The sequence below is a fragment of the Myxocyprinus asiaticus genome, chromosome 4 (genome assembly GCF_019703515.2).
Source record: "Myxocyprinus asiaticus isolate MX2 ecotype Aquarium Trade chromosome 4, UBuf_Myxa_2, whole genome shotgun sequence".
Classification (NCBI taxonomy): Eukaryota; Metazoa; Chordata; class Actinopteri; order Cypriniformes; family Catostomidae; genus Myxocyprinus; species Myxocyprinus asiaticus.
The window spans coordinates 19486767-19511498 of NC_059347.1; the positions used below are offsets into that span (position 1 = coordinate 19486767).

A 24732-nucleotide genomic window follows, 5' to 3' on the forward strand; every position below is an offset into this window, starting at 1 on the left:
AGCAATAAAATCAGAAACAGTCATATCATAAATTGTGGTTATTCAGCTCAGATCACACACACACACACATACAAAACAGGCTTCTTTAGCAAATGTGCTTGATAATAGGCTCCACTCCTAGAGTTGCCATATTCAGTGTTATGATTTCACCCATTCATAAGTATACCAGTAACCCTCTCCTCCAACACTGGCTCTGCTATACATTATCCCTTACTTATTTTACTTTACAAAACAGAAAAAAGCTATATTATTTATTATATACTATATATTTACTAAATAAACTATATATTTATTTTAATATTTGAGGTTCTCATAGATCATTATGTTAATTAGACCCTTTCGTCTGTAAAAGGGACATAAAATAACATAGTGCATATTACATTGAAGAATCAGCAGGTGTGTGTGTGTGCATGCGTGTGTGACAGAAAGTACCTGATGAGCGGTCTCCACAAATGGCACAGATGTGTTTCGTGAGTGAGAGAGACGTGCCTGTTGGCTGCGCTGGGACCTTCATCACCCCGTTCAGACCCAGAGGGGGTTTAATGTCCTCTGAACAGCTGACTGGATTCATGGGTGAACTGAGCTAAAGAACAAATGCAGAAATCAAAGCATTCAGAAGCAGCAAATTAAATCAAATCATTTCACAGTGGCAGACAGCAGTTTCCTCTTATTGTCACCTTCCTATTTTCCACCTAAGCTACCACTCAAGTGTTTGAATACCTTTTGATCTAAAATGTTTAAAATGCTTGAAATAATTTTTGAAGACATATAAAATTTGTGCCTATACATAAGAATTACAAAAATGTAATTAATTTACAATAAATGGATGAGTTTATCCAGATAGTGAAGAAAAAGTAGCCAATAAGTGGCTAGCATACACTGGAACACCTTCTATAATGTAAAAAAAAAAAAAAAGCATCCCAGGTGAATACATCATGAAGCTAGTTGAGAGAATGTGCACAGCTGGTATCTAGCCAAAGAGAAAAAGTGGCTACTTTGAAGAAAGTACAATATAAGATTGTTTTGGTCACTACATAATTCCAAAATTCCCATAATTACTATTTGAGTTATTTTATATTTTTCATAACCATGTCTCTAAACTTTTGACTGGTAGTGTATAAACAAGCAAACACATTCTAATGCCACTCCAAGAATCATACATGATGTGAACACACGGGATTCCTTGTGTCTGGCATTTGCATATAATTCACATTAAAACTGCTGCTGGAACAGAATCAGTCACATGTGGCATTTATTGTTAACCACCCATAACTCAAGTCACGCAAAGTGCAATGATGGATGAGGGGACCTGGGAAAGAGACGACAGACACACCTACAGGAAACATTAAGTAAAAAGGAAAGCTTGCTCCATGCTTCTTTGTTAAGTCTCAAGACATGGATATGTGAAACAGGTCTCCTTCCTCAGTATTGGAGAGAGCAAATGATTCATGCAAAATAATTTCTATCCAAACAACAATGATGATTGTTTTGGTGGAGAAAAACAAAAGGGAAAACATGCATGACATATCAGTCAGATATTCAAAAAGCAAACAGTGTTGAAATGTTTTAATATTTCAAGACATACATCCTGACTGTTTTGCTGTATGGTGAATTAGAGGCTATTGTGTTCATTTAACAAAAACCTTCTTCCAGCATTTCCCCACCTTAAATTGTGTCAACGTTATTTTGTTCGCAATCTAACAGCATATTTTACTTATGACAAATGGTTCTGGGTTATGACACATGCCCCCACACACCTGTGGACAGGTCTATAGAGTAGATGTGACATCAAAAAAATCATACCAACTCTTAAAGGAATAGTTTACCCAAAAATGATCATTTATTCACCCACATCTCATATACTGTAAAAAGGGGTGACTTTTAAATGTTACCTTAAAGAGCTACTGTATTTCTACCTTATCTAACTATTAAAATTCGTTTTATTGTTGTAAATGTATTCAGGTTGATTCATGCATGTTAAATAATAGTTTTTGATTTGACTCAAACCAGTTCATTTAAATGTTACCACATGAAGCAAATTTTTTAGGCTTAACATTTTTTTCAGTGTGTGGCAGACGAGTCATTTGGACCGCATGTATAATGCTGTATATATACTGTATATACATTCACCGGTCACTTTATTAGGTACACCTGTACATCCACTTATTCATGCAATTATATAATCAGCCAATCGTGTGGCAGCAGTGTAATGTATAAAATCATGCAGATACGGGTCAGGAGCTTCAGTTAATGTTCACATCAACCATCAGAATGGGGAAATAATGTGATCTCAATGATTTGGACTGTGGCATGATTGTTGGTGCCAGATGGGCTGGTTTGAGTATTTCTGTAACGGCTGATCTCCTGGGATTTTCATGCACAACAGTCTCTAGAATTTACTCAGAATGATGTCAAAAACAAAAAAACATCCAGTGAGTGGCAGTTCTGTGGACGGAAATGCCTTGTTAATGACAGAGGTCAGAGGAGAATGGCCAGACTGGTCTAAGCTGAAAGGAAGGTGACAGTAACCCAAATATATATAGTATATACAGTAAATATACACTGGTGGCCAAAAGTTTAGAATAATGTACAGGTTTTGGAAGGAAATCGGTACTTTAATTCACCAAAGTGGCATTCAACTGGTCACAAAGTATAGTCAGGACATTACTGATGTAAAAAACAGCACCATCACTATTTGAAAAAAGTCATTTTAGATCAAATCTAGACAGGCCCCATTTCCAGCAGCCATCACTTCAAAACCTTATCCTTGTGTAATCATGCTAAATTGCCATTATATCAAACACTGCTGAAAGCTATTTGGTTCGTTCAATGAAGCTTAACATTTTCTTTGTGTTTGTTTTTGAGTTGCCATAGTATGCAATAGACTGGCATGTCTTAAGGTCAATATTAGGTCAAAAATGGCAAAAAAGAAACAGCTTTCTCTAGAAACTCGTCAGTCAATCATTGTTTTGAGGAATGAAGGCTATACAATGCTTGAAATGGCCAAAAACTGAAGATTTCATACAAAGGTGTACACTACAGTCTTCAAAGACAAAGGACAACTGGCTCTAACAAGGACAGAAAGAGATGTGGAAGGCCAGATGTACAACTAAACAAGAGGATAAGTACATCAGAGTCTCTAGTTTGAGAAATAGACACCTCACATGTCCTCAGCTGACAGCTTCATTGAATTCTACCCGCTCAACACCAGTTTCATGTACAACAGTAAAAGAGGAGACACAGGGGTGCAGGCCTTATGGGAAGAATTGCAAAGATAAAGACACTTTTGAAACAGAAAATCAAAAAGAAAAGGTTAGAGTGGGCAAAGAAACACAGACATTGGACAACAGATAATTGGAAAAGAGTGTTATGGATCTTAACCCCATTGAGCTTTTGTGGGATCAGCTAGACTGTAAGGTGCGCGAGAAGTGCCCGACAAGACAGTCACATCTATGGCAAGTGCTACAGGAAGCGTGGGGTGAAATGTCACCTGAGTATCTGGACAAACTGACAGCTAGAATAACAAGGATCTGCTAAGCTGTCATTGCTGAACATGGAGGATTTTTTGATGAGAACTCTTTGAAGTAGTTTAAGAAGTTCTGAACATTTTTTTTCAAATTGTAATAGTCAATTTTCACGTTATTAATGTCCTGACTATACATTGTGATCAACTGAATGCCACTTTGGTGAATAAATGTACCAATTTCTTTCCATAAGAGCAAAATCTGTACATTATTCAAAATGTTTAGCTGCCAGTGTATAGTGTGTGTGTGTGTGTGTATATATATATATATATATATATATATATATATATATATATATATATATATATATATATATATATATACATACACTGCTGTTCAAAAGTTTACAGTCACTTGCCTGAAATGTTTCTCATGATCTTAAAAACCTTTTGATCTGAAGGAGTATTCTTAAATGAGTTTTGTAGACAAAAATATAATTGTGCCAACATATTAATTGATTTCATTACAAAACTAAAATTGCATTTAAAAAAAAAGTTTTCTGAAATGGATGACTTTGACCGAATAATAAAGAAAAGCAGCCAATAAGTGCCAGGCATAGATGGGAACTCCTTCAATACTGTTTAAAAAGCATCCCAGGGTGATACCTCAAGAAGTTGGTTGAGAAAATGTCAAGAGTAAATTTCTGCAAATTCTAGGCAAAGGGTGACTACTTTGAAGATGCTAAAATATAACAGTTTTGATTTATTTTGGATTTTTATAGTCACAACATAATTCCCATAGTTCCATTTATGTTATTCCATAGTTTTGATGACTTTACTATTATTCTAAAATGTAAAATAAATAAATAAATAAATAAATAAAGAATAAGTAAGTGACCCTAATCTTTTGACCGGTAGTGTATGTGTGTGTGCGTGTGTGTGTATTAAAAGTCTAAATCTGTTTTGATCTATTCTTTAAAATTAGATTTTTTTTCTTTTTGGAATCAAAACTTTTTTCCCCTTTAAAATCCTCCTTAAACAGAAACATAAACAGAAATCAGCCATATACTGTTAGCTGGTGATGTTTGACTTTGGATCATGAGCAAGCAGAGGAAAGACTCTCTCCAGCATTTAATTATGACAATAATGATGATGATGATAACATGTGATCTACCAATTGAATACAGTCTGAAGTTAATTAATAGTGCAAATTACAATTGCCTATACACATTAACTGCAATACATGGCAGAATTACACTTTGCAGTGTTTTTAAATCTGAGGTATATCCTGTCAGATTTAGTTGAATGTTAACCAAGACATACTGTAATTCAGTGCATCTGTTCTGATTATATCTGCTTTATGAGAAATGTTCTTTTTCTGTAGCAGACAGAGAACTCACCAAATTTCTTTAAAAATGTATGTAGTTGTTCTACATTAACAGCTCATTTTCTGTTTTCTTGGTAGGGTGCAGTGTACGTTTCTTTTCCTTAGATATAATAACAGCTACAACAGTACTCATAATATTACTCAAACATGTTCTGTTTGCATTCAAGGCATAATTTAAAGTCATATTGATTTGATCTTGACTTGATTTGCATATGTACCCTTGTGGTAATCCAAAAGTAATGAAAAATAATCTGATTAAATTTCTTTCATATTGCTGTAATTGCATTACGTTAATGATTACATTGTAAAGTTATCAGTAATCTGTAACAGATTACATTAAAAAGTAACCCTCCTTACCCTATATAGACTATATATATATATATATATAAACTCAGCAAAAAAAGAAACGTCCTCTCACTTTCAACTGCTTTTATTTTCATCAAATTTAACATGTGTAAATATTTGTATGAACATAAAAAGATTCAACAACTAAGACATAAACTGAACAAGTTTCACAGACATGTGACAGTCAGTATCTAGTGTGGCCACCAGCTGCATTAAGTACTGCAGTGCATCTCCTCCTCATGGTCTGCACCAGATTTGCCAGTTCTTGCTGTGAGATGTTACCCCACTCTTCCACTAAGGCACTTGCAAGTTCCTGGACATTTCTGGGGGAATGACCCTAGCCCTCACCCTCCGATCCAACAGGTCCCAGACGTGCTCAATGGGATTGAGATCCGGGCTCTTCGCATGGCATGGCAGAACACTGACATTTCTGTCTTGCAGGAAATCAGAACGAGCAGTATGGCTGGTGGCACTGTCATGCTGGAGGGTCATGTCAGGATAAGCCTGCGGGAAGGGTACCACATGAGGGAGGAGGATGTTTTCCCTGTAACGCACAGCGTTGAGATTGCCTGCAATGACAACAAGCTCAGTCCGATGATGACACACCGCCCCAGACCATGACGGACCCTCCACCTCCAAATTGATCCCGCTCCAGAGTATAGGCCTCGGTCTGTCTGACCATCACCCCTGGTGAGACAAAACCGCGACTCGTCAGTGAAGAACACTTTTTGCCAGTCCTGTCTGGTCCATAGGCGACATTGTTGCCGGTGATGTCTGGTAAGGACCTGCCTTACAACAGGCCTACAAGCCCTCAGTCCAGCCTCTCTCAGCCTATTGCGGACAGTCTGAGCACTGATGGAGGGATTGTGTGTTCCTGGTGTAACTCAGGCAGTTGTTGTTGCCATCCTGTACCTGTCCCGCAGGTATGATATTTGGATGTACTGATCCTGTGCAAGTGTTGTTACACATGGTCTGTCACTGCGAGGACGATCAGCTGTCCTTCCTGTCTCCCTGTAGCGCTGTCTTAGGTGTCTCACAGTACGGACATTGCAATTTAGTGCCCTCGCCACATCTGCAGTCCTCATGCCTCCATGCAGCGTGCCTAAGGCACGTTCACGCAGATAAGGAGGGACCCTGGGCATCTTTGTTTTGGTGTTTTTCAGAGTCAGTAAAAAAGGTCTCTTTAGTGCCCTAAGTCTTTATAATTGTGACCATAATTGCCTACCTTCTGTAAGCTGTCTTAACGACCGTTCCACAGGTGCATATTCATTAATTGTTTATGGTTCATTGAACAAGTATGGAAAACATTGTTTAAACCCTTTACAATAAAGATCTGTAAAGTTATTTGGATTTTTAAAAAATTATCTTTAAAATACAGTGTCCTGAAAATGGGACATTTCTTTTTTTGCTGAGTTTAGACATGTGTGTGTGTGTGTGTGTGTGTATAATACTGTTACTGACAGTTTTTAGCACTCAAGAGTGTGATTTTTTGCCCTACAGGTAGAGAAAAAGCACATATAAACATGACCTAAATCTGTTTAATGAGATCCTAACAGCTCACCTCACGAGATAATTAAACTGAAATGTTAAATACAACAAATCCAAATGCAAATTCAATCTGATGTACATTGACTGCAGGGTGTAGAATGTTATGTTAGTAGTATACAATCTGAAAACAAAAGAAGTACAGAAACAATTGTGGTTGTTCAAGGAGGGGCATTTCTGTTGTTAGACACTGGAACCCAGATACATACCAAAATGCACACACACCTGCACATCCGTTTACAGTCACACGCACCTGCATATGCACACATATAGCTCTACCTCTTCTACTGTCTGCTGCTATTCTAAGGCAGTCATGGCCTTTTTCTTTTGACATGTCCTCTCAAGTGGGGCATAATCTATCTAAAGGGGGCTACTGTCAGACTGTGCTGGGGGCACAAGAGTGTACACACATACAACCCCACGATTTTTGGAAAACCTGCAATTTAATATGTACCCGGGCTTTCTCTGTGCCAGTGGCAAGGTACTGTTAGCCTCTAGATTTAGACCAGGAAGCAGAGAACAGATTAACAGTCTTAATCGTAAGCCCTGAAATAGTCACCAACCCCACATCTATACTCTCCAGGATCAGCAATTAAGAGCCATCCCTAAATATGCACAAAAAAGCAACCAGAAACATTAAAAACCTAGACAAATGTAGGAATCATGAGCATCATGCACAGTGGTGGTACTGGCTTACTTGGTGCCCTAGGCGATAAGACATAACACCCCTCCTATATCAACTTGAAATTTGCAGACTCGAAAAGATCAGTGCTGCCAGGCAATGCAGGATCACCTTAGCACCCAAACCATTTACCATCTTTCCAGTATTCTCACTGTCTCTGAGTGTGTGCTTCCAGAACTGCACTAATCAGCCATATTTGGTCTAATCAATCAACATGATCACATGGGAAATTGACATGCTGCTTCTGAATGATCATGTACCCTGAAATCAAACTCGTTCAGCCGAATAACTTACAAATGTCATCGCTCATAATACAATTTCACATCAATTCAAATATTGTATGTCTACCTTTCCCTGTGGTGCTACTGGTGCAATCTTCGTGACACAGGTTCCAGTCCTGTGGAAACCAGGAAATAATCGTGTTCACATAAACAAAGGTGAGCACAGTTTGGATATTGCAATTTCGCTTTAAAATTAAATTTTTACTCCACTGATGTTTAGTAGTGTTGGAGTTTAGGTTAGGGAGTACACTGTAAAAAAAATCCTGTTAAATTTACAGTAATAAACTGGCAGCTGTGGTTGGAAATGCCTGATTATTGTTTTTACCATAATTTTAACAATAATTTACTGTAAAAAGTACATGTACTCTCTTGTTAAACATAATATAAAATTTTACCGTTAATTATACGGTAAAAACATACTACATCTACATTTTTTTACATCTATAAAAGGCAATTTTTATATAATTTTACTGTAAAATTACATGTATTGCCTTTTTAAATATATTATAATTTTTTACCGTAACTACCCGTTAACCAGTTAACATTTGTTTACTGTAGCATTTTTACAGTCTTTTACCATTAAAATTACAGACATTTTTTGCAGTGTACAATTAATATAATATGCATTCCTGTTGACTGTATTACATAATTTACATCAAAATTACAACTTGCTTTTAGTGCCATCCAGTGGACATTTCACCTGGAAACAGGTCAACAATACTTCCATTTTTGGCCACTGGGGGCAGTGGTTTGAATTCCGGTTACACAGACCGATTTCTGCAGCAGAACCTACTGTTGCCGAATTCACAGCATGATCGGTCTGCATCAACTGAGAATGCAAATAAATCGACATCATTGAATCTAATGGTCAACCAAAAAATTCATTTTGTAAGTATAAGACATGTTAGTCTAGTAGTAGCCTACAATTTCCATTTTATGTGTAGGGTACCTGGATTCGAATCCTGACTAAACATTTTATCTTTTTTTTTTTAGTAAACCAGGGAAAATTGCAACTGATCAACTTGCATTTTCACTGTAAGAAAAAGAGCTGCTTTGAAATTTTGATATTAATTTCATACGTGTTTCAAGCAACAGGAAGGTGGGTAGATGACAGAATTTATAGTTTAAAGCAAATTATCTGAGGAAGGTGCTTGATTGGATTGACTAAATAAAAATAAAAAATGTGAATGTATGACAACATAATAATCACAGGAACAGATAGTTTTTGTGTGTTTGGTTGCTTGCAATTTGCATTCAAAATCCACCTGGCTCAAAAATCAGTATGAAATGTCATAATGCTTCAGGAAGGAATAACTAGGAAGTAGCATGACTTTCCATACAACACATACAAAGTGCATTTGAACAGCGGTGAAACACTTTCTTATGATGTGTTACATTCATACGAGCAGACAGAGAAGTAAGTTTGAAGTAAGTTTGGAGCAGAAGAAATAGAAATAAACCTTGTGTAAATTGTCAGCTTTACGCTAAGCTAAAATGCTATTTCTAGCCATTTTACATGCATATGTTACCAGGAACAATCATATTTTTTTATCAAGAAAATTCACGTTGGATCATAATTTTTTTCTAGTAAGACCTTTGATATTAGGGCAAAAATCTTATTTTTGATAATAATTTTTGTATTGTTTTCCTGTAAAAATATCTAAAAATCCTTAAAACAAGATCAATTTGATTTTTCTTGTTTTAGAAACAACACTGCATAAGATATTTATGTTTTTCAGAGAATGTATTTTTAACGTGTATTTTGTCTTACTGTACTGGCAGAGTTTTTATAGTTAAAACAAGTGAAAGAATCTACCAGTGCTGAAGAAGTAATCCAAAGTATTTAGAATACGTTATTGACCTTGAGTAATCTAATGGAATACATTACAAATTACATTTTACAACATGTATTCTGTAATCTGTAGTGGAATACATTTCAAAAGTAATCCCTATGAGGAGAGTGGACAGGATTTGGCTGGGCGTTAAAAGAGATCTCTTCTGACACATGCCACATGGCTTAACTGCACATTTTAACAGACCAGCTCATTTCCTGTGTGACTGGCTCTGACCAGGCCCCAACTGGGCCTCTTCTGAACCCATTTAGCATGCCAATAAAAATCAGAAAGCCCATGTGGCACACTAAGACCACGTTTGACACTGTGCGGTAAGAGATCAAGCACACTGACGGGGCTAATGAGGATGAATGGGGGCCAGGGCACCTCCACAATGCCTTCTCCTTAAGCTCATAAGGCAACACCATTAATATGAACCGCCCCCCCCCCCCCCCACCCCAACACTAAGTAGCCAGTTTTAAAGCTGTCTGACTAGAAACCTGTGTGGTATAAAGAAAAGAAAAAATTAGATCCATTGTTGTCATGCCAACCCAAACTTGTTTTTAATGGGAAGTAGTTTCCATTTTATTTTCCAAGTCAATTAATTACTCAATATGACCCAATCACATCATGACAGTTTTTAACAGCATGTGGCTGATTCACATTAAAGCACAAAAATGGGAATGAAATGACATATACAGAATATTATGTACAGTAGCTGTATTGTACATTTGCTGAGCTCCTTTTACCTTTTTTTTTTTTTTTTAATTATTATTTAACAAATACCGCTGTATATAATAATAACAAAAACCTGCACATTGCTAGGCAAATTTTCTCAGGAGCATATACAAAACCATGGTTGGCACTTAAATACCAATTTTGTTGTCTGAGAACTTGTTTATTTTAAATACAATCTATGGTGTAACTGGTTTACTATACTGTGTGACAAACAAAATTCTTTCTCAGCATTTGATGTAGATGTCAAATTATATTAAAGTAAAAAAAAATAATCAAACACTTACCATGTCACAACTTTATGTGACAATACACTACACTACAGTAAGATTACTTAAGTGTAGAGGTTTAATGTACTAACATGGAATAATTACGCCTTAATTTTCCATCAATCAACAGATTCAGCGATAACTGCCTTCTTTATCTTTCTCATGCCTGTCAGTACCTTTGCTCAAGCTCCTCTGGCATTCTTCCTAGTTTAGATATTTAGAATCAGTGCTTGAATTAGGGCGATATGCAGTGGTACGCAGTACCTGCACTTCTCTAATTTAGTCTACAGAGTACCGCAGTTTTTCTTGCGTACCACCGCTTCTCAGAGTCTCCCAGTACGATGTAAAGTTTTTATTTAATGTAAGTCAGTGATTTGATGTGGCCCGGCAATCACTTTTATCTGACCTTCCAAATGATTTTGAAGTAAATTGCGGTAACATCCGAGCACTCTCTGCACAAAATTCAGCAGTGAGTTTAACAACACTCAACACATGCAACAGCATCAGCGGTCGTCAAGCGGTCCGTGGTCCAGTTCCAGAGGAGCGCACATGTTTAAGCTTGTCTGGGCATAGTTAAGTTACACTTTTCTCCAAAACATGAACCAGCAATTTTTGGGTGAGCACATTTTATTGCGTCTTATTCATTCAAGTGTATTTATGCAAATTGTTTAGCTGTTGGGTGCAGCCAAAACTACAGACTTTACAAAAAAATTCAAAGCTGTTAAAGTGACATCAGCTTATATGCACAACCTTTTTTAACAAAAGGTAAATGGACGGTGAAAACTGAACCTTCAAAGAAAATACACAGGGAAATCTGCTTTTTGTTCTCCATTCTTTTCTGTAGTCCTCGTAAAAAGATTATGTGAAGCTGAAACATGCATATATCCTGATTGTGTTTGGTTCTGCATATACAGATGTGTGTCTGCGTTCACAATCCTGAACATCATCAATCAGTTTGTGTATCTGGCTCCTGTGTGCAAATTATATGTGCAGGACAAGGAAGGCAAATTTTCCCCTCATTGAATGGGAGGATACTGAAGAAAAAGGAAAAACAGACATAATACCCCTTTTTCCGTTTTAGGCTACATTTATTTTGTGTAAAAAGACAGTTCTACATTAGACTGCCATTGTTCTCTTATGTGGGTTGATATTGTCAAAGATACAGACTTTAGCTGATCTAAATATTCTTCCCAAGTTTTCATAAACAATAACGCTAGCCTACATTGTGTTTTTATTTTCATAGTAAAGTTAATCAAAACCATTTTGTTAGTTAAGGATGTGAGGTCATGTTTGTTCTTCAGCCAAATCAGATAAATTCCAGGAACTTACGGCCAGAACTTTAATGTAATTAAATACTATTTTAATGTAAATAAACGCATATTATTATCAGTTTTGTTTTTCATGTTAACATGTTAGTTACAATAAAAGTGTGAAGTAAGATAAATATGGAAAAGAAGTTTGGCCCCAGTTCAGTTTTCATCTGAAGAATTGAAGAGCCCTGCCTAGTGTATAAAAATAAGTAAGTTTATTTATTTATTTTTAAACAAACATATGTTGAGAACAAAAACTGTCTCAGAGTATATTTTATTTATCCAAAAAAATCAAGTTTAATACTAACAAACAAGAGTACCTACACTTTGTTTCTTCCACTTCAAGCACTGTTTAGAATTATTTTCAAGCTAGTAAGATGAATTAATTGGTTTTCATTGAATTCTTTTTAAGTGCTCTATCTGGATTAATGTACTCTATTTACTTTTGTTCCCTATCTGTCACTCACTCAAAGTTGTGTCGATGTAGTGACACTAGGGGTCACTCTTGGGAGCTCCAAACACCTCTGCTTTTTTGAAAAAAGGCCAATGGGAATTGGCGAGTGGAATTTGCATGCCACTCCCCCGGACATACGGGTATAAAAGGAGCTGGTATGCAACCACTCATTCAGATTTTCTGTTTGGAGTCGAGCGGATGTATTCAGTGCACTGAATTCAATTCCCTCCAAAGACGCACCTCAAAACTGCTGGATTTACGGTGCATTTCAGCGGCTTCTCCCCGTCTGCACCTGTGGAGTGCAGAGAACGCCCCTGGGTGCTTCGGCAGAGCGAAAAAAGAGAGTATATTCTAAAAGAGTATATTTTCATTCACAAAAAGAGCGGCACACACAGAACGTCTTTTTAAAGATGCCTTTCCACTTGTGTGTTATTCCTGGTTGTGGTCGTTATCTCTCCGCTTCTGATGGCCACGATAGCTGTCTTACGTGTCTGGGCGCTGCCCATGCGGAGACATCATTCGTGGATGGATCATGTCCTCATTGCGAGAACATGACCATGGCAACGTTGTGGTTGCGGCTTGCTTTCGTACAAAAACACCAGTGGCTCCCCGTGCTGGTCCTTCTACCAACGGGTTTGAGGCTGCGTCGGTTAGCACTGGGGGCGATTTGGGGACATCAATGGGACCACCTCCACCAGGTATCCCCCCACGGACCTCCCACTGCCCAGCATGCTCGCTTGCCCCGGTCGGGTGCTTGGACGAGACTGCCGGCTCGTCTCAGGGCGAGTTCGACCTCTTGTTCGGAGCCCGGGAAGACAATGAGTTATCGAGCGCAGCATCGGAGAGCTGGCTCGTCCAGTCGGACGCAGAGGCTTCGGCTGGGCTTCCTCCTTCGGGAATGGTCACCCAGTCTCAGGCCGACGCGGAAATTATGGACATGCTTTCCCGGGCAGCTCAACGATTGGTTCCTGGGCTCGGGACGCCACCCACGGCCACGGCCCGCCCCAGTTCCTTTCTTTTCAGATGTGCATGAGGAGCTGACAAGATCGTGGGAGGCACCTTTTACTGCCCAGTCCCAGTCTTTCAGCTCCCCATTCTCACTACCCTCGATGGTGGAGCGGCCAGGGTGTATTCGGTGATCCCCCAGGTGGATAAGGCACTCGCGGTGCACCTGTGTCCGCAGAGCGCCGCCACCTGGCACGGGTGCCCGAAGCTCTTGTCCAGGGCCTGTAGGTTTACGTCGTCCCTGACGACTAGGGCCTACGGTGCCGCTGAACAAGCCGCCTCCGCCCTGCATGCCATGGCTCTCCTGCAAGTAATCCAAGCCAAGGCACTAAAAGAGCTACACGAGGGTAGTTCTGACCCGGGATTGATGCAGGAACTGCGCTCGACGACCGACCTCGCTCTCCAGGCGACGAAGGTCATGGCACGGTCTCTCGGGCAGGTGATGTCCACCCTGGTGGTCCAGGAGCGCCATCTTTGGCTCAACTTGGTTGAGATGCAAGAGGCTGACAAGGCACGGTTCCTTGACGCCCCCATCTCCCAGGTTGGCCTGTTCGGTGACACCGTTGAGGACTTTGCCCAGCAGTTCTCGGCGGTGAAGAAGCAGACGGAGGCCATACAACACATCCTGCCCCAGCGCGGCTCAAGACCCCGCACACCGTCTGCTCGTCGCCAAGGGCATCCTCCTGCAGCAACAACACTGGCTCCGCCGCAGCCCGCCCCCATGGCCCGGCCCCGGCGTGGAGCCCAACGCAGGAAGCAGACGCCACCCGTGTCAATGGCCGGCCACCAAGAACCCGAGGAAGGCTTCGAAGCGCCCCTGAGACGGGCAACCCAGGGGCGAGGAGACCTGCTTCTCTGGAGCTGGTGAACAGACCACTCCATCCCCCAGTGGAGGGCCGGGAGGAGAATCTTTTGTTTAATTTTTTGCTGCATGCCTAAGTGGCTGCGGTACCCAAAAGTTCGACAAAAGAGTGGTTTTCTTGTTTCCTGGGTCACATGTCCAGTGCGCACGGCCGTCGTCATGACCACTGTCCACCGTCCCATTTTTGCAGGTATGCTGCTCCAGCGGCTGACCCCCCGTCCCTGTGCGCCCAGCTGTGGCACAAACACGCCCACACGGGATTGGTTCCGGTGGACTATGGGGACGAGATTCCTCCTCGCCCCTCCTCGGCCAATCTTATGGTGGGCGGCAGGAGCCAGGTAAGTGTTTCGATGTCCCTGGACTCAGCACGGCCACGGGGCTCGAGTCCCCTCGACGTGGCACATCAAGCTCCGCCCCGCCTTGAGGCCCCACCCACCAGTACGTCCAACGTGACCATTCCCTTGTCCCACTCGCCCGGAGTTTGGGCGCGTGGCTTGCGCTTTCCAACCCGTCACGATGGCTGACCCGAACCGTCCAACTCGGCTACGCAATTCAGTTTGCCAGGCACCCCCCCAGATTCAGCGGCATCTGCTTCACCTCGATGAAGGGCGAGAACACCGCTACCTTGCGTGCGGAGATCATGACCCTTCTGTGCAAGGGCGCGATTGAGCCTGTCCCTCCAGCAGAGACAAAGAAAGGGTTCTACAGCCCTTAATTCATTGTACCGAAGAAAGGCGGTGGGTTGCGACCAATCCTGGACCTGCGAGTACTGAACCGGGCTTTGCACAGACTCCCGTTCAAGATGCTGATGCAAAAATGCATTCTAGCAAGCGTCCGGCATCAAGATTGGTTTGCGGCGGTAGACCTGAAGGACGCGTACTTCCACGTCTCGGTCTTACCTCGACACAGACCCTTTCTGCGGTTTGCCATCGAAGGCCAGGCGTGCCAGTAAAAGGTCCTCCCCTTCGGCCTGTCCTTGTCCCCTTGTCTTCACGAGGGTCGCAGATGCAGCCCTTGCCCCGCTAAGGGAAGTGGGCGTCCGCATCCTCAACTATCTCGATGACTAGCTATTCCTAGCTCACTCTCGAGAGTTGCTGTGCGCACACAGGGACCTCGTGCTCCGGCACCTCAGCCGACTGGGGCTTCGGGTCAACTGGGAAAAGAGAAAGCTCTCCCCGGTTCAGAGCATCTCTTTTCTCAGTTTGGAGTTGGACTCAGTCTCGATGACGGCGCGTCTCACGAACGAGCGCGCACAGTCGGTGCTGAACTGTCTGAAGGCATTCAGACGGAGGACAGCGGCTCCACTGAAAAGTTTTCAGAGGCTCCTGGGGCATATGGCATCCTCAGCGGTTGCCATACCACTCAGGTTGATGCATATGAGACCACTTCAGCACTGGCTTCAGACTCAAGTCCCGAGATGGGCATGGTGCCGCGGGACACATCGTGTGGCCATCACGCTGATCTGTTGCCGCCTCTTCAGTCCTTGGACCAACCTTGCATTTCTACGGACAGGGGTTCGGGTTAGAGCAGGTCTCCAGGTGCGTCATGGTTACAACAGACGCCTCCAAGACAGGCTGGGGTGCCGAATGCAATGGGCACACAGCCGCCGGCTCCTGGACTGGCCCGCGGCTGCGTTGGCACATCAACTGTTGGCAATACTACTCGCCCTGCGGAAGTTCCGGCCGTTGGTCCAGGGCAAGCACGTGTTGGTCCGGACGGACAACACAGCCACGGTAGCATGCATCAACCATCAAGGCGGTCTACGCTCCCGTTGCATGTCACAACTCGCCCACCATCTCCTCCTCTGGAGTCAGCAGCGCCTCAAGTCGGTACGAGCCACTCACATCCTGGGCGACCTCAACACCGCAGCGGACGTGCTGTCATGACAGGTTACCCTCAGAGGAGAGTGGAGACTCCACCCTCAGGTGGTCCAGCTGATTTGGAGTCGATTTGGTCGAGCACAGGTAGACCTGTTTGCTTCAAGGGAATCCTCCCATTGCCCGCTTTGGTACGCACTGACCGAGGCACCCCTCGGTATAGATGCACTGGCACACAGCTGGCCCCCTGGACTATGCAAATATGCATTTCCCCCAGTTAGCCTACTTGCACAGACCCTGTGCAAGGTCAGGGAGTACGAGGAGCAGATCGTCCTAGTAGCACCCTACTGGCCCACCCAGACATGGTTCTCGGATCTCACACTCCTCGCAACAGCCCCCCCCCCCCCGGCAAATTCCCCTGAGGAAGGACCTTCTTTCTCATGGACGGGGCACCATCTGGCACCTGCAAACAGACCTCTGGAATCTCCACGTCTGGCCCTTGGATGGGACGTGGAAGACCTAAATGGCCTACCACCCGCGGTGGTAGACACGATCACTCAGGCTAGGGCTCCCTCTATGAGGCGCCTGTATGCCTTTAAGTGGCATCTGTTTGCTAAGTGGTGTTCTTCCCGTCGCAAAGACCCACAGAGATACGCAGTCGGATCGGTGCATTCTTTCCTGCAGGAGAGGCTGGAGGGGCGGCTGTCCCCCTCCACCTTGAAGGTGTATGTAGCCGCTATTTCGGCTCATCACGATGCAGTAGATGGTAAGTACTTGGGGAAGCATGACTTGATCATCAGGTTTCTGAGAGGCGCTAGGAGGTTGAATCCCTCCAGACCGTGCCTCGTCCCTTCGTGGGACCTCTCTGTAGTCCTTCGGGGTCTATGGGGAGCTCCCTTTGAGCCCTTGGAGTCAGCTGAGCATAACGCACTCTCTTTGAAGACTGCCCTCCTGACTGTGCTCACTTCCATCAAGAGGGTAGGGGACCTGCAGGCATTCTCTGTCAGCGAATCATGCCTGGAGTTCGGTCCGGTTTACTCTCACGTGATCCTGAGACCCCGACCGGGCTATGTGCCTAAGGTTCCCACGACCCCTTTTAGGGATCAGGTGGTGAACCTGCAAGTGCTGCCCCAGGAGTAGGCAGACCCAGCCTTGGCATTGCTGTGTCCGATACGAGCTTTACCCATCTATTTGGATCGCACGCAGAGCTTTAGAAGCTCCGAGCAGCTCTTTGTCTGCTTTGGTGGATAGCGGAAAGGAAGCGCTGTCTCCAAACAGAGGATCACCCACTGGGTCATTGACGCCATCGCAATGGCATATCAGGCTCAGGATGTGCCACCCCCTGTGGGGTTACGAGCCCACTCTACCAGGAATGTGGCGGCCTCCTGGGCCCTGGCCAGTGGCGCCTCTTTGGCAGACATCTGCAGAGCAGTGGGCTGGGCAGCACCCAACACCTTTGCATGGTTCTACAATCTCCGGGTTGAGCTGGTCTCATCCCGTGTATTGGCAGGCATGAGAAGGTAAGTTCTTGGACAGCTGGCCGGGTGTACCGCTTGTGCATAGCACCTTTCCCCTCTCTTGAGGTGAAGACATGTGCTCTTGACTCCCAGTTGTGTTCAAAGACTGTGATCCCTGGATGACTTTCCTCCTTAGCACTCTGGCAGTTGAGTTTGCGGAGAAACTCACTGCCGGCCTAGTATGTGCGATAATGAGGCCCTGTACTGGGGTAAGTGCTCCACATGTGCTGGTTCCCCGAAGGTGACCCCATGTGATATCTTCCGCAAAATCATTTCCCTATCAGTAAACTGCGTCTTCCTTGGGCAGAGGTCCCTCTGCCCCCGGTCACCATGCTTTGTAGAAACTCCTCCCCTTTCGGGTAGTACCTACCATGGGACCTCTCCACATGACATACTTCTGACAAGACTTGGTAAGACCATGTGACGTATTCCACTCAAAATACCCCCCCCCCTTTTTGGGCGGTGGATGGTCTCCACGTTGTCTTCCCCTTGAGAGGGACACCCCCCAACATAGACACTTATGGCTCCCAGTCAGTTAACAAATTCCACTATTTTTGGGGAGAAAAAACAGGAAATGAGGCCTCGGCTGGGCTAGCCTGTCCCTATTGTTGGGCAGTCGACTTGTTCCTGAAGGACCGTTCGACGCTCATAAGAGTGTTGGGGGAGGTTAAGTGATGGTCTGGTGCGCTGGCTACGAGGCACACAGCGGTCTGCCCGTTACCCACAGCCAGTTCACGTAACACAGTTCAGATAGTTGTGGCATTTTATATAGGGACTCCTAATGTCACTACATCAACACAACGTCGAGTGAGTGACAGATAGGGAATGTCATGGTTACTTCCATAACCTCCGTTCCCTGATGGAGGGAACGAGACGTTGTGTCCCTCTTGCCACAATGCTGAACTACCCGCTGAAATGGCCAAGACCTGGTCTCGGCTCCTCAGCACAAAACCTGAATGAGTGGTTGCATACCAGCTCCTTTTATACCCGTATGTCCGGGGGAGTGGCATGCAAATTCCACTCGCCAATTCCCATTGGCCTTTTTAAAAAAAAGCAGAGGTGTTTGGGGCTCCCAAGAGTGACCCCTAGTGTCACTACATCGACACAACATCTCATTCCCTCCATCAGGGAATGGAGGTTATGAAAGTAACCATGACGTTTTTTTCGCTAATGCCAAAGTATGTCCCTATCACTAACTAAAAATGAATTTGTAGCTCTAAAAAGTGGCATTTTATTAATTCTATAAGTATTCCCACACAACAGATTTCAGCCGTTTTTGCAGGGGGAAAAACAGGCGCAGGCTCAGACATGAATATTCGCTCCCGATAACCACATGTCGCCTTTATCCACAGTTTTCCTGAGCAATCACTGGACGGCACCATGATGATTCTAATTGCCTGTTTTCTGTTTCTGGTCTTGAGACGCAATGTAAAAACTACCAAAATGAGCGATCCAGATGGAGAACAACAACCATTTAATTTTTTATTTTTTTTGGAGTATCTCAACTCTGTGTGATGGTATGGTCATCTGAACTCTGTGAAGTATCAGCACTATACAGCCACATGTTTTTTTGACAATTTTTACAAATGTAATACCTTATACATTACATTACCTGCGAAGAAAACACTGGCGTTCAGGAAAAAGGTGGATAATGGAGTGGTTAACTCTTAGTGTCTTTAATATCCATTTTTGTTCTTTACTGTCAGTTGTTTATCAAATATATGTCTTTTTTTGTTTGTTTCTGATCAACAACTGACAGTAAAGAACAAAAAGATATTCAAAGAGACATCGTGAAGCGAGATCAAGCGTTACTATCATCCAAACCATTAAACATTTTAAAGTCCTGTGTATTGTATTAACAAATTCTCAAAGTAAAGCAACAAATAAATTGAACCACCAGTTTTATACCATACACAGAAAGGGTTAGGATACTTTATCCCTGCATTTGGATGAGCAAGTAGAGTTTGTTGCTTGCAGTCCTTCAGGAAAAAAACGCTTCATCTGTCAAAGTTGCATATGCAGATTCCCTGTGTTTAAGCTGCTCTAATTACGGATGCGATGAGCTGAGGAAAATGCTTGTTCACATAACGCTGACGTTTAACAAATCGTTCACATGGATGTGTAGGCTAATCAAATCTCCTTAAAAACTCGTCAGTTCTACGCAAATCACGTCCATGAAATATTAAGGAATTTTGGAATCACTAGTTTGCAGGTATGTTTAAAAGGCAAAACTCACTTATTGACCTTCCGATGATCTTTAACAGACCACAGCTGTTTAAGTCCCAGACTTAAGTTATAAAGTTTCCAAAAATTATGGTAGACTTTAATGTTTTTTACATAATAACTAACTTCTTTTATTTGATTTTCAATGTCTTCACTTTATTCAAGTTTTAATCTGTCTATTTAAAAAAACAAAACAAAAAAAAAACATGTCACATTAACCACCCACATATTGTATATGCTTAAATATATAAGATTAAACCAAGTTTGTTTCCTGGAAACCAAACGTAGACAGTAATAAAATAAGTAGAATTACATCACTTGAAAACAATAATATTCCTTGTAATGATGTCTCATATAAACCTTGCTCATATTGAGGGGCATGTACAGTAACAGAAGTCCAATAACACCACAGCACCTTTACAAGTAGCGCCATTTTCCACAAATGACAGACTGCTTCACCAGAGCTTTTTCATCTATGTGTTATTAAATAAAATCCAATCATAAAGCCTATACCACTGATGCTGAATTGATTAGATTTTCAGTGAATAAGCAGACAAATGTAGCATGCAAGAAAAGCTAATTTAAGGCTATTTTTCACCACTGAACCGGGTCTCTGATAGATTACATTAATGAAGTAAACACTGTGGATAAACTGCATGTGTGTGTGTCAGTGTGTGTTTGTGTGCCTGTGCCAGTGGGTAATTGTGTGCAGCATATGGTATATGTAATCAAAACAATTAATACACTCAAGCTCTTTAAAAAAATCTTCAATGCCCAAACATATTGTGGTATTGTCCAACACTGAGAATCTGTTTTCTAATTTAGAACATTTTCTAATAATAAACTGAAAATCATTTCACATTGTAGCATACAAGAGAAGCTCATTAAAATATTTTTTTTTCTTCTAAAAAACACTGAACTGTCTGATTGATAAATTAATATGATAAAAGAATAAAGATTCCAAAAAAACGTGTGTTTGTGTGCCTGTGTGTGATTTTGTGCACCATGAAATTATGCAATCAAACCATGAGCAATCAGTCAGACACATATACAGTAGATAAATAGACCTTCAATTTCCATAAGAGTTCAGGTCAAGTTTGTGTCAATTTAGCCAACTCAGCAGGAGATTTTAAGTGAACGTTCAGTCAAAGAATGCATTGAAAAAATATTGATCGGTTGCATTCCTTAGAAAGAATATTCAATAACACACAGTGAACACTGTCAATGAGGCACTGAAGTACTGCTGCCCACAGCAATTCAAGCAGAATCGGAAAAGACTTTGAGTCCAGTAGTGTGTTACCTGTGGGCTAAGGCTTGGTCGGAAGGTCATGCTGGTGGAGGACGGGCCGCTCATGGATGGGTGGCCCATGGGCGAGCTGATGAGAGGGAAGGGCGAGGGCAGGCCGTTGATGGGCGAGCTGAGGGTACTGATGGGTGAGTGGAGTTGACCTGGGCTGGAGTTCATGGTGGAGGGGCTGAGCAGGGGTGGGTGGAGAGGGTGGTTACTGATGCCTCGGTGACCCGTGGAGGAGCTGAGAGGAGAAAGACCAGTGGATTCTGGAGGACAGAAAAGAGACAGTGTGTAACTACACACAGAAAATGTCAGGAATATTTTGCTTTGAGAAACAATGGCATTATCTCTTTGCTCTGTAATATACTAAAGCAACAAGCCAATTAAGTTTTTGCATAACAGTGAATTTACCACAGGTAACGGGTGTTCCCTCAAGTGGCTTATTGCTTTAATAAAATGGTGGCAACAGCAATAAAATAAAACAAAGGTTTTCAATAAAGTTACATTTATTAATGATAATAATCAGAATCAGAAGGAATTCTTAAGTAATACAGTATATTAGCTTAACCATGGGCTGTTTACAGTTGCCGAGCAACATAGAAATATGGTGCATAAATATTTAGAATTGAATAGATGTGATTTTTTTATAGCTTGAACATACTGTATGAACATGGGTAATCCAATTGGATTTTCCAGTCAGAACTATCTGTTTTATAAGGAGCATTTTTGCCACTGAATGTGATTCCAGTGTTTAATTTGCTGTAAAATTCATCTTATGATTTGAAATAATAATATCTATTTACTGTTTGGGGACTTTTACATTCTCTGTATATATCTGTCTGTGTACAGGTTTGGCTACACTTGTGAGGGCCAAATATTTGAAAATATCCTTACAAATATAGTGAAACATGTTGAAAACCAATTTGTGAAGAAATTTTCAGCAGTTCCCACTCTTTGAATGGCTCATAAATCAGCCAAATCATGCTTTGCTTTAATATACTGATATCAACAGGTCTCAGTGAGGGTTAGGTTTAAGATTTAGCAAAAATCCTCATTACCTTTGTAAAAAAAAAAAAAAAAAATAAATATGTATATATATATATATATATATATATATATATATATATATATATATATATATATATAAAATAATAATTATAATAATAATAATAAAAACACTATGTATATGAGAGGTCCTTACTAATATCGTGAAACCAATGTGAGTGTATGTGTGTTTGGTCTTCTATATGTACAGATATATACCCTACACAGTGTTGGGCCTCATGTATTCAGATAGAAGACAAAGGCAGGCCTAACACAAAACCTAAACTCAGGCCCACATACAAAGTCATAAATCTTACTGATAAAAACCGTGCCAAAATCAAACAAAGGGAGTCCAAAACAGACTACAAATCCCATGAAGCCTTGCTCACTAAAGGATCGAACTCTCAACTCCTATTGGATGAGGCACACGACAGAATGCCCCTCAACCATGGCATCATCAGGAGTAGAAATACCTCTGAAATGCTTCTGGGATTTGCTTCCAGCAACTTTGCTCGCCGTGTGTAGACGCAGCTTATCCCTGCTTTCAGGTGTTGCCTCGTGGCACAAGGAAGTAACGTACAATTTGAAACTGTGGCCATACAATCTCCATCTCGCTGGACGAGTTGAGATTACTCCACTGAACACTCTAACGGATCCGAAGGAGACCGCTGAGCAATCTGCATCTTCATCCGTTTGCCTGCAGAAGTGAAGAGAGAAAAGATTTCTCTTCCATCTTCAATCAAGTCGACGTTGCTGATTTCTCCGCCAGCCCGCCGAGAATCAGCAGCCATACCGCCCGCCGACAGAGCGAGGAAATGGCCTCCCGTCATCACCCGAGCCTCGAGGAACCGAGTCAGAGTTAAAGGATGGATGAACACACATTCTACCTGTGTCCTCATGCGATTCAAGTAAGAGGTTTACGTCTGGGCAGAGATAGAATATTATAGAGTGTTATTCTTGTGTATCAAGGTTATTGATTGTACAGTTTACGGATCGCCGAGTCCGCTCATTGCGGCTAATACTCAAGGTATTTAATTATCACAAATGAGATTTGCTGTGTTGTAGTCCAACCAAATTGGACTGTTGTGCATTTCCACCAGTGTGAGACCGGCACACTGAGTTTATCCATTAAAGAATCAAAGACTGCCGGACGGTTTACGAGCCGTCCACCACGTCTCTGAGTGATAAACTAACAGCTGCTTTCTCTCCCACGATCGCGAAACCGGCTTTGGGGCCGTCACTTAATTCTCTCTCTCTAAGCATCTAATTGTGCGTTTTTTATTTTTTATTTTTATTTTTTTTTTGTCTTTACTGTGGACAACAACAAAATGTCCTGTCATTTGATGCAGGTTAGGATGAAAGTAATAATAATAATTTGTCATGATCAGTATTTTTGTCTTTTCTTCTAGTACAAATATCTGAACATCCTTAAATCAAGACACATTTCCTTTATACAATATTGAATAAGATAATAAGACGTTTGTTTGTTTTTTCAGAAAGTATATCTTGAATTGGTAACTTGTTTTTATTTTTTTATTTTAAGCATACAGTAAATAGAACAAAATTTAGTGAAGTTTATTCTTAAATCAGAAAGAAAGTACTGTAATATGCCAATGGGGTAAGAAAAATAAACTTAATTCAAGATATGTTCTCTGAAAAAAAAAAGTATCATCTTACATAATTTTGTTTCTCAAGTACATTTATCTTGTTTTAAGGATGTAATTGTTCCAGAAAACAAGACAAAAGCACTGATTGATTTTTGCAGTGTAGATTGTATCGTGTTATAACTAGTTAGGATACTGAATCATAATTACATTCATTGGTGTAACCCAATGCAGTCAAGTTTGTTTTGCAAAATTTATTACTTTGACCTGACTAAAACTTACACTGGTGGCCAAAAGTTTGGAATAATGTACAGATTTAGCTGTTTCTGAAGGAACTTGGTACTTTAATTCACCAAAGTGGCATTCAACTGATCACAGAGTATAGTCAGGACATTACTGATGTAAAAAAACCAGAACCATCACTATTTGAAAAAAAGTAATTTTTGATCAAATCTTGATAGGCCCCATTTCCAGCAGCCATCACTCCAACACCTTATCCTTGAGTAATCATGCTAAATTGCTAATTTGGTACTAGAAAATCACTTGCCATTATATCAAACACTGCTGAATGCTATTTGGTTCGTTAAATGAAGCTTAACATTTTCTTTGTGTTTGTTTTTGAGTTGCCACAGTATGCAATAGACTGGCATGTCTTAAGGTCAATATTAGGTAAAAAATGGCAATTATTTTTTATCTCAGCTTCACTCTGGGTTCTATCTCTCCATTAAGGCCATTAGAGCTTCTCTGAAGAAAGAAGGTTTCTAGAATGATTTTTATTTCTTTCGTTGGAAGGTAAAAACACTTGTTCTTAAAATCAGCCAGAGTCCCTTTCGTTCTTTTTTTAACACTGTGTTCTAACCAGTCATGACGCAACAAGTTTCCAATGGCAAATTATTTGTTTTTCTACTTCGAAAGCGATAATGTTGCATGACACCATATAACTGTAGCCAATCAGAACATATTTGATGTGTTTGATGTGTAATACTCTTACTGTACATGAAGCAGGACTTTGGATCAATGAGATTTCACTGTGGACAACAACCAATAACCAAATAACTGTGCACAC

General features: G+C 41.5%; 1 protein-coding gene across 2 annotated transcripts in view; it reads right to left on the reverse strand.

Annotated features, from left to right (window-relative positions):
- Positions 1–24732, reverse strand: part of LOC127440105 (retinoic acid receptor RXR-alpha-B) — a 103874-nt gene that overhangs the window by 24749 nt on the left and 54393 nt on the right. For both annotated transcript variants that reach the window (XM_051696503.1, XM_051696502.1), the window contains exons 3-4: positions 21028–21284; positions 433–583 (exon numbers count right to left, since the gene is read on the reverse strand). In XM_051696503.1, coding sequence (XP_051552463.1) covers positions 433–583; positions 21028–21284 — 408 coding nt within the window. The remainder of the gene's footprint in view (positions 1–432; positions 584–21027; positions 21285–24732) is intronic.